The sequence below is a fragment of the Lutra lutra genome, chromosome 6, assembly GCF_902655055.1.
Source record: "Lutra lutra chromosome 6, mLutLut1.2, whole genome shotgun sequence".
In the NCBI taxonomy this organism is placed as follows: Eukaryota; Metazoa; Chordata; class Mammalia; order Carnivora; family Mustelidae; genus Lutra; species Lutra lutra.
In genome coordinates, this window is record NC_062283.1 from 132,554,547 (window position 1) to 132,565,192 (window position 10,646).

General features: G+C 44.4%; 1 protein-coding gene across 1 annotated transcript; it reads left to right on the plus strand.

The window, feature by feature from the left end:
- The first annotated feature begins 1,794 nt into the window (after positions 1-1,794).
- MFSD4B (major facilitator superfamily domain containing 4B) lies at positions 1,795-10,109 on the plus strand. The gene is made up of 4 exons (XM_047734514.1): positions 1,795-1,926; positions 4,229-4,397; positions 5,717-5,833; positions 7,284-10,109. Exons 2-4 carry the CDS (start codon positions 4,232-4,234, stop codon positions 8,498-8,500), a joined length of 1,500 nt encoding a protein of 499 aa, XP_047590470.1. The 5' UTR covers positions 1,795-1,926; positions 4,229-4,231; the 3' UTR covers positions 8,501-10,109.
- The last annotated feature ends 537 nt before the right edge of the window (positions 10,110-10,646 follow it).

The window sequence follows — 10,646 nt, forward strand, 5'->3', positions numbered from 1 at the left end:
GTGGAAGAGGTTGAGAAAAATTATGCGAAAAAGTAATGGCTAGAAATTTCCCAAATTTGGTGAAACTTCCAGAAGACTAGAGTGGAGAAAACCAATTAGGAACTTAGGGGAATAGTTTTGGTGAGAAGTTATAAAGTTCTAAAAGTAGTCTGTGATAATAGCATAGAGAGCTGGTTCCAGAAATATCTATGGAGGTAAAGTTGGCAGGACTTGGTGAGGAGAAAGAAAGAAGCATAAAGACAGGATCTCACGGTCCTTACAAAGATAGCCGGGTGGGTGGTGATATCCGCATGGAGTATCACAGAAGAGGGGCAAATTTATTTAGGAAAAAAAAAGAGCTTGGTTTTAGGCAATAAAGATGAAATACTGTGAAGCTTGACTTCCTACAGAGTATTTTTGCTTATATTAAATCTCAGTGAGCAAGTCGGAGGTGTGTCGCTCGACAACTCCTCCATGGAGGACGCTACAAAATCCTTTGCAACCTGCCTCTCCTACAACCTTCTCTTCAATATATATGCCTTTCGTTTCAACCACATCAGACTTTTCTCAAAGAGGCCTTCCCTGATCCTGAAATCGAAAACAGGTTCTCTTAAATCACAGCGCCTATGCTTTCTGAGATAAACTGGGAAAGGCTCCAGGACCAAATGGATGGGGCTGGAGAGATGGGCTGGAAAGGAAACGAGGAGGAGCTTTAGGTTTGTAGTGAGGGTAAAAGTCATCCGGCGCAACAGCACATTTCCGAAAGACGGTAAAAAATATTCACACGTCTTGAGGCCGTGATCTGGTCAAAGAGCAAAAGGGAACAAAAAGCCGGAACTGGGTAAAGAAGACGAGGCTTCCTTCTCCACTGGCACACCTTTACTCGGGGATCCTGGAAACCCGCGTCCTGCTCGTTTCTGACAACGGTATCACTCGCCGGGACTGGAGCCAGAGTGTGCTTGAAACCTCGGCTGTGGGTCCGGACTCTTGAGTTACTGTTACACTATGTACAGCCCCCGATTCGCTGACTGACCCTGGGCACCTTGCTACTTATTCTCTCTGACTTAATCCTGCGATCTGTAAAACGAGGATAACCCGGACCTTGGAGTGTCGTTCGGAGGATTCATGAACACCCATGAACGCTCACATAGGAAGTTCAACAAATGCGGCCGAGTGACAGATGGACACAGCTCAAAGGAGCGAGGGCAGCAATTCTAGAAAGCTGCACAGGGGACAGACCACTGGGCTCCCTTTGCCCTGCGAGGAGACCCGGGGAGCGGGTGCAAAGCCAGACCCTGCCAGTCCTGGCCCGCTTTTTCGCCCGCAACCGCGTGGCTTCGTCTTACCTCACGCCCCCGCGGGGCCCAGGCTGCAGCTTCAGCTCACTCCGCCACGCGGCGCCCGCTCGCTGGGCTTCTGTGGGCTCAGCTGTGTGTGATGCGACGGCCCGGGCGCCACGTCCGGTCTCCCAGGCAACCACAGAAACTTCCGGTTTGCGAGCGGCCGCGGTTGGCGAGAGGCCACATTTCCGCCACGTGACCCCCTCCGGCACCTCGCGGGCTGAAGGGCTGGCGTCACCGGCCTGCAACACCCGGCGTGTCCCGAAGTTCGACTTCCCCGCCCCGACGAGGGGCAGGTCCTGGGGAAGTGGCTGCCGAGGGGACGGCCGGGCCTGGAGGGGCGGGGCCGGGGCTTGGCTCCCGGTTCCCGAGGCTCCGCTGAGAAGCCGGGCGGCGGCAAGACCGCTTCTCCTCAGCCGCCGAACTGGAGTTGGAGGTGGAACTCCGTGGGGCCGGGGCCCCGGCTGCCGGGCAGCGGCTCCTCGGGGCCCAGGCCGCGGCGGAGAATGAGGCGGAGGCGGTGGCGGGTTCCAGGCGGGGCCGCCAGGCTGGAAGCATCCTGCGCTGGTTCATCACCGTGATCCTGTGTGCTGCTTTCCTGGGGCTGGTGAGAGCCGGGGCTGGAATCCTCCCAGGCCGGGGCCTGAGCAGGCGTCCTGCAGAGAACGCCGACTTCTGAGTTCGAGTCTCACCTCGGCCACTTGCAAACTGCGTGACCTTGGGCGCGTTCATCTGCCCCCAACCTTAGTTTCCTAATCGGAAAAATGGGCACACTGCTAATGTTCTAATGTTGGAGGGTTATTGTCAAGTGCGAAATTGATTTTCCTAGTATATTTGTCAGCTCCAGCAAACCTTCCTACTTCTGCGTGGGGTGGGGAGTAGATGCAAGGGGGTATTGCCAGGTCTATAGGCCCTGCCCCTCACGAGTCCACGCAGACCCCAGATTATTACACAAAGCTGCTTTTCTGGTATTTCCTCTTCCTTGTCTGACCAAGTTCAACCAACCCCTTACCTTTGCAGAAGGGGGAAATAGACCCAGACAGGGAAAATGACTTCCGGACCACACAGCTGGTTTTTCTCCTTTTCTTTTTCTTTCTTTCTTTCTTTTTTTTTTTTAAGATTTTATTCATTCATTTGACAGACAGAGATCACAAGTAGGCAGAGAGGCAGGAAGACAGAGAGGAAGGGAAGCAGGCTCCCTGCTGAGCAAGAGAGCCCAGATGTGGGGCTCCATCCCAGGACCCTGAGATCATGACCACAGCCGAAGGCAAAGGCTTTAACCCACTGAGCCACCCAGGCGCCCCCACACAGCTGGTTTTAAGTGGTGGAGGCAGGAATAATGTGTTTCTTATTCTGCCCACAATCCTATGTAAAACAAACCTTTACATCTTTCAGTGTTAGATTCGAGCAAACTACAAGACTAGAAGAGCCTTTTGACAAACCCCTTGGCTGTCCCACGAGTCCCTAATTTCTGGAGATCCTCTCACCACTTGTAGAGACTTGCGATCTTGGGGGTTTGGTAGGGTGAGTCAGTCCCTCTGAGGAGAGTCACTTCTCAGTCCTCTGAGAAAGTCACTTAGCGTCTTTCGCTTGAGTGACAATGGATTCCTAGAGTATTTTGATTTGAAAAAAAGAAAAATCATTGCAGATGCTTCTTGAGCCCTCACCTGTGCCAGGTCCTGTTTTAAGTGCTTTGCAATCAGCAAGGAATTGGATTGGAGATGGAGCTCAGCCTTCCCTCCATGTACCAGTGCTCACTCTGCCCTTAGTCTGGGACTGCTCTGGCTTGGGCAGGATGCAAACCTGTATTTTGAGCAGAGCAGTCCAATTAGAATGAATTATTCTTGAAGCATGGACCCATTAGAAATATCCAATAAATATTTTTAAGTGTCCAACAAGTATTCTCTGATGGCTTGGGGTTTTCTTTGAAGAGAAATACAGATTTAGAAACATTTGAATTGTCTATTTCCTGTGTACTTTGGTGTGTCAGAAGAAGGATACCATGTGCATCCAGAAATATTGCTGTTTTGACAGCATCAGAAAACAGGAATGCTGTTTTGATAATTTAAATTTTTAAGCTGGTTTGATAATTTAAATTTTTAACATCCAAATTCCTGTGTTATTTGTGCATATAGTATATTTCAAACTGCACAAAACTATTTCAAAAATGATTTTAATGTTACATTTCACTGTTATACAAGAGTTTTGTGGTATTGTTCAATAAAGAAACAAAATTGCAGCAGAGCGCCAAAAAAAATTAAAAAATTTTTTTAACTTGAGAGTCGTAAAACTAGAAAACCAGTAGGATTTGACACAGCAAATACAATATCCTATAGTTCTAGGAGTCCTAGTACTGTCATCCTGAATTTTTCCTGACTGTGAGATTTAAAGTGATTGCCTACATTTCACTGAAATCCCTTCCACCCTTTTCATTTTTTAATTTAATTTTTCAGAGGTGGGGGAGGGGCAGAGAGAGAAAGGGACAGAAAGAATCTCAAGCAGGCTCCAAGCCCAGCGTGGAGCTCGATCTCAAAACCCTGAGGTCAGGACGGAGCTGAAATCAGAAAGAGTTGGCTTCTCAACAGGCAGCCACCCAGGCACCCCTCCTCCTCCCTTTTTAATGAAAAAAGTGAAAAAAGTGAAAAAAGCTACCACACAGATAAACACTTTTTTTTTTTTTTAAGATTTTTTATTTATTTGTTTGACAGACAGAGATCACAAGTAGGCAGAGAGGCAGGCAGAGAGGAAGGGAAGCAGGCTTCCTCCTGAGCAGAGAGCCTGATGCCAGGACCCTGAGGTCATAACCTGAGCCGAAGGCAAAGGCTTTAACCCACTGAGCCACCCAGGCACCCCAGATAAACACTATCTTAATGATTATAAATAAAAGATTTTGTCTTTCTAAATTTCAGGGAATGAGTGTTGCAATACTGGGACCTACATTTCAAGATTTGGCAACAAACGTGAACCGCAATATAAGCAGTCTTTCTCTGATTTTCGTGGGCCGTGCCTTTGGATTTTTGAGTGGCTCAGTGATTGGTGGAGTTCTTCTTGACATTTTGAATCATTTTCTACTTTTGGGTAAGTGAAGACCAATTTTAGCTTTTTATGGCTACTTTCAAGGAATTTACAGTTTGTTTTTAAATGTGAAACATACTATGGTTGACAACTCAAATGGGTAGTGTTCTGGTGTCCTCAGTGGAAATCGGGTTTCCTTGGTGCCTGTTTTCATCTCAGCAGTTACCGGGAGTCTGTGTGGGGCTGCTCTGGAAATTTAGATTAGCCCTAGAATGTGTTACAATCTTTAGCCTTCCTGACCATCACTGTAATTTAGGCACCCCCCCCCCATCATGTACTAGTTGTCCAAAGAACTCTGCTTGTCAGGGTTTAGGGCACATCTTCTGGGGCCAATGAACATAGGCTAGAATGAATTCCTTGAACCTGCCCATTCTAGGCCCTGAACTGAGGGGAAGTACTGGGGGGCCAAATGACGTAGGCTAGATTTTTGTAGCTGCCCCATGTTTATGATTCCTCCAGACTTCTCTACCTCGCCCTTCAAATAGATGGCAAAGCTTTTAACTTCCTCTTTTTTGAAGAGATAGACACGTTTAAAAAAATCTGGATTAAAGTGATAAAACTGCTTTGGAAGTAAGAGGAATTAATATATTGTTGTTGTTGAATAAATGAATAATTGCTCAGATTTCCAAAGTGGGTTGAGAACATATCACTCTCTTGTATTTCCCTCCCTATTCCCAAGCTAAATTACTTAATACATTTCTACTACAAACTATCATAGCTGCATTTTATTTTTTTTCTTTTTAATTTTTTACCTCATACCTAAAAGTCTCCTTTTATTTATTTATTTTTTGATGTATTTATTTTGATTAAAAGTCTTTTTTTTTTAACTATTTATTTGACAGACAGATCACAAGTAAGCAGAGAGGCAGGCAGAGAGAGAGGGAGGCAGGCTCCCCACTGAGCAGAGAACCCTATGTGGGGCTCGATCCCAGAACCCCACGATCATGACCTGAGCTGAAGGCAGAGGCTTTAACCCACTGAGCCACCAAGGTGCCCCAAAAGTCTCTTTTTAAAATAGGAAATATCTAAATATATTTGAGTTGTCAGTTTTGCTCTAAAACTTTGCCCTGTAGTATATGGTTTGATTATCAGCAGTGCTAGAAATGTACTTGTGTTAGATTAGCTTATATTTTATAGTCCGTAAAGATTATGAAAGCTTGTAAAGGAAATAACCGTTTATAGCCGCTGAACCTCTCATCTACTTACTATTACCCAATTGTAATTTGACCTACCTTGCACTAATGGGAGTTTTTATGATGTCGACTTGATTCATGACTCTGTGAATATTGCTTCTTATAGCTGACTTTTACCTTTCTTCTCAGGGGTGTCAATGTTGACTACCACAGTTGGTCTTTATCTTGTTCCGTTTTGTAAGACAGCAGTATTACTGATTGTCATGATGTCCGTCTTTGGTGTCTCAGCTGGCATTCTGGATACAGGTCAGTGAGCCCTGCAGGGTCTTCTCTGGGAGTAGGACTTCCTACTGGAAAAAGTAGAGCAGATGACATCAAATTTTCATTTGCATTGTAAAATGACACCGACCTACTGAATTACTCATGGGATCACCCAGTCAGAACCACCCTCTGGCAACTACTCTTCCTGCCAAGTAGGGTGCCTGGTTTTGAGTAAATTTAAAGAATTCTGTTCAGTGAGGGATTATTGGCTTGCAGTATCCAAACAGGAATGGGTCCCCCATGTGGGTAATTATGGTGCAGGTGAGTGGGTTTTCATTTTGGGATAGAACTTGATCAATGTAGTGTGGGAGGAATTGATGGCTTAATAGGTTAAACTAACTTTGGAACCATGTTTGGCTGAAGAATCATAGAAGCAGCTATCCAATTTAAAAAGCACGCTGCCTTTTGAACTAAGAGAAACCTGTGCTGTGTGTTTTTTTCCTTCTCTCTCTCTTTTTTTTTTCCCCCCTCGCAAAAAGCCCCTGTCTTTCTACAGGAGATCCTCTCCATGTGTCTTTTTTTTTTTTTTAAGATTTTATTTATTTATTTGACAGACAGAGATCACAAGTAGGCAGAGAGGCAGGCAGAGAGAGGAGGAAGCAGGCTCCTCGCCGAGCAGAGAGCCTGATGCGGGGCTCGATCCCAGGACCCTGGGATCATGACCCGAGCCGAAGGCAGAGGCTTTAACCCACTGAGCCACCCAGGCGCCCCTCCATGTGTCTTTTTATCTTTTAAAACCTACTAAACAATATACTTAGTATTTGTCCACCCCTAAGACCAGCTCTCTTCTTCCCCTGCTTTATTGTCACCTGATAGAGTGGGGATATTTTATACTTTAGGCTTGGTTTGGTTGTGAAATTATGGGGTAAGTTGTATGTTTATCTGCAAATATGTTAAAGAGAAAGAAAACACACTTAATGCTTCTTGCCTTTCGCCTTTGTTTCCTGTAATGGGCCCAGCAGAATCCTACAGTGTTCAGGTTTCTGAACGTGTGTTTTGCATCTGCTATATACATAAATAATTTTCCTCCACAGGTTATTTGGTAATTTGGCCATTATCTGATTATAACATATGTATTTAAAATGTTTATAAATAAATAAATATCCATCTCTTTTCCACCCTCCCTACCCCCTGCCAGCCTCGTGTGAGAACTGTCTTGTAAAACGCCTTGGGCCAATGTGCCTGGCTCTAGGAAGTAGTGGTTTACTAGCTTGTAGAATCACATTTGTATGTGATTTTTTCCCAAAGCTCAGAGTTCTCCCATGGTGGTAGGTTAGAGTCCTTTAATCATAAAATCGACCAAGTTGCCACATTGGATAACTGAGAATACCTTAATCCTTGTGCCATGTAAAACAGACCCCTCTTCCTTAGAGTAATGAACTATTTTTTGCTAAGTTACTATGATTAAATAATTTTCCTCATCTTTCATTGGTAGGTGGTAACGTCCTAATCTTGGCTATTTGGGGGGACAGAGGAGCCCCCCATATGCAGGCCTTACACTTCAGTTTTGCCTTGGGTGCCTTTTTGGCTCCCTTGCTGGCTAAGTTGGCACTGGGCACGACGGTGTCTGCTGAGAACCGCACAGAGGCTGACTCAAGCCATTCTGCCCTCAACCAGTCATCTGAAGCTGACTCAGAATCTGTCCTCGGAGTACCCGACAATATGAATCTGCTGTGGGCGTATGCTCTTATCGGTACTTACGTCTTTGTAGTTGCTATCTTTTTTTTGGCTCTGTTTTTAAAGAAAAGCTCAAGGCAGGAAAAAGCAAAAACATCTGCTCAGAGGTCTCGAAGAGCTAAATACCACAATGCCCTTCTCTGTCTCCTTTTTCTGTTCTTCTTTTTTTATGTCGGAGCTGAGGTCACATACGGCTCTTATGTTTTTTCATTTGCGACCACCCACGCTGGCATGAAAGAAAGTGAAGCGGCTGGGTTGAACTCCATCTTCTGGGGGACCTTTGCAGCCTGCAGGGGCCTCGCAATCTTTTTTGCTACGTGTTTACAACCTGGAACCATGATTGTGTTAAGCAACATGGGCAGCCTGGCATCGTCCTTACTGCTGGTGCTTTTCGACAAGAGCCCGGTTTGCCTCTGGATAGCGACTTCAGTGTATGGGGCCTCCATGGCAACCACATTTCCCAGTGGCGTTTCTTGGATTGAGCAGTACACCACCATCCACGGGAAATCTGCAGCGTTTTTTGTCGTCGGTGCCGCCCTGGGAGAAATGGCTATTCCTGCAATAATTGGAATTCTTCAAGGAGAGTACCCTGATTTGCCTGTGGTTTTATACACCTGTTTGGGGGCATCGATAGCCACCACTGTTTTATTTCCCGTGCTCTATAAATTAGCCACCGCACCTCTCCATCCGCAGCGAAAAGGGCACAGAAAAAGCGAGGACCAGAAAGCTTTGCTGTCTAGTTCTGAGCTAAATGACTATGAGGATGACAATGAAGAAGAGGAGGCAGAAAAATGGAATGAAATGGATTTTGAAGTGATTGAAATGAATGATACAATGAGGAATTCTGTAATAGAGACATCTAGAAGTATTTTGACGGAGCCCTTAGCTGAAGTCTCCAGTCAGTCCCACCCCAGCGCAGTGGTGTTGCAGTCCCCTGTGAATCACCTTGCAAGAAACCAGGCAAAAAGGGACTAACACCTGGAGAAGATGGATTATTCTGACCTCCTTGAATAATCTCCAGTTCTCATGAAGCCAGGCAGAGCAGAGCATTAACAGATTATCAGCATACTTTGGGGAATCAAAATTTCTAGGTCAGAGTATAGCAAATGCTACAAAGTTTTGAAAGGTTCTGTAATTCCAGAATTTTCCATAAAGAACAAATGGTCTCGTATGGCAGGATCTTCTTGTGAGGCTAGTGTTTGGCATGTGCCTGATTAGGTAATGTTCTACGGTCTCTACCCCTCAGAGCACACAAAGAAGGTGTTTGTAGTTGAGAAGTTGGGTGCTGTTCTAATAGAACGAAACCATCTAGTAGGTGAATCGATTAGCAGAGCAAGTGGTCAGTCATCAGTATTCTACCAGGGAAGTAGAGGATTGTTGTTTCACAAAAGAGCAACTTTGAAAACGGACAGACATTTTTTATTAATTGCTTTGCCCTCCCTGTAGTGTTGCACGGGAGAATGCTGATGCTTCGTTTGATTTCTGGTTTCTATGAGGAGAACACAGACAGAACCTTAGAGACCTCGCTTCATGACTGCTGCTTATAGTTTTCTGGCTCTATGCTCAGTCCCTTCACTTAAGTAGGCCTGGTTTATCTGTCTCCTGATACATAATTCTATTAGTGACAATGAGATGATTTTCAAACCAGGAATCCATCAGTTTCGAAGTTTGTACAAGAAAAAAAAAGTAAAAAAAAAAATTCGTGCAAGGTGTCTGTTAGAAATTAACATAAGTGCCATCCACTCTTCATTTCAAATGAGAAGTGAAACAAAGTGATAGTTTTGAGAATACTACTGGTTATGAATACATGTCAATTTAAGAGACTCTGTGTTTAATAATTACCCGCGAAACACATTTTTCAGTACTGTGTTCCATCAGTTCTGAGATGCACCTTTTTTTCACATTTGTAACAGCTCTGAAATCAGAATAGGTCTTTTAAAGCCCATGGTCACTTAACATTTTGTGACAAAATTTAATTGACAGTTATCCACATACATTTACAAAATAATGTTGCATGTTACAATCGGCATCTTACAGTACTTCATTCAATTATGGAGATTTTACTATTTTTACAGATATTTTTAAAAAGTTATTTTTATATGCTGATTTTTTTGATGTTCAGGTGGGATTTGGAGATGGAATGTTCCGACTTTAAAAGTTGTTTGAGAGTTACTGTGTTAGTAGTGGGGTCTACCTTAGTAACGAAGTCTGGGTCTGGGCCTTGCTCTTACAGGATTTGCTCCTCATTGAGTCTGGCTGGTAATCACACTGTAGGCACTGTCAACCAGGCTGCCAGTGTCATTTACAAAGAGATGTATTTGGAATATTTCTGTCACACACACCCCCCCAACCCCTCACACAGGGTTCTTCTTTTCTGAGTTTGAAGTACCTGGGAAATGAAAATAATGATTAGAAAGGGGCTTGGTGGCATAGGATTCCGGAATCACAAAGGGTACTTCATATGAATGTGGCAAAGCTGGTGCGAGCTCTCGTTTGATGAATGACTAGCACTGATGACAGCTTGTGTTTACTTGTCTTTACCATGTTTTATGGTGAATAATGTTTCATTTCTACCTGCTTGCAATATGTTTGCTTTCTCTTGTTTATCTGATTTCTGCGAATTTGCCTTTGTTTTTTTCTTGAGTGAAATACCGTATCGTTTTCGACCACTGCCCATTCACCTTCAATACCTTCCACAGTGTGGGTTTGTATATGACCTAACAATTTTGGAGAGGGCTGGTGGAGAAATTAATAGGAAAAAGTGTATTCTTCTTGCGCCTTTTGTATTGTACTTTTCTCTTAGCTACGCCTTGGAGACCACCTGTATTCCATTTACTGCTTTTTCTCAGGTTGTTGGAATTTAGACAGTGGATGCTCTTTGGCAGCTGGGAAGCTTGCTAGAACAGGGATTCTGTCTGCAGCGTCTGCATTTAAGGGGTAGAAGATGCAGCTCAGGGAGAGAAGGATGGTAAGAAGAACATGGCAGAAAATTTGGAAATCCACACTGGAAAATCCACTAGCGTTCCACAAACCAAAATGTGAATGGCCAATATGAGATTGTAGGTGCTGTTAAAGTTTGACGTATTTCCATATTGGAAGGATAAGACTTCGTACAATTCCA

Excerpts from the sequence above, each read along its gene's own strand:
- MFSD4B (XM_047734514.1), top strand. The coding sequence starts at position 4,232 with ATGAGTGTTGCAATACTGGGACCTACATTTCAAGATTTGGCAACAAAC. Across the intron at positions 4,398-5,716 it reads GAATCATTTTCTACTTTTGG|GGGTGTCAATGTTGACTACC; the intron begins GTAAGTGAAGAC and ends CTTTCTTCTCAG. Across the intron at positions 5,834-7,283 it reads AGCTGGCATTCTGGATACAG|GTGGTAACGTCCTAATCTTG; the intron begins GTCAGTGAGCCC and ends TTTCATTGGTAG.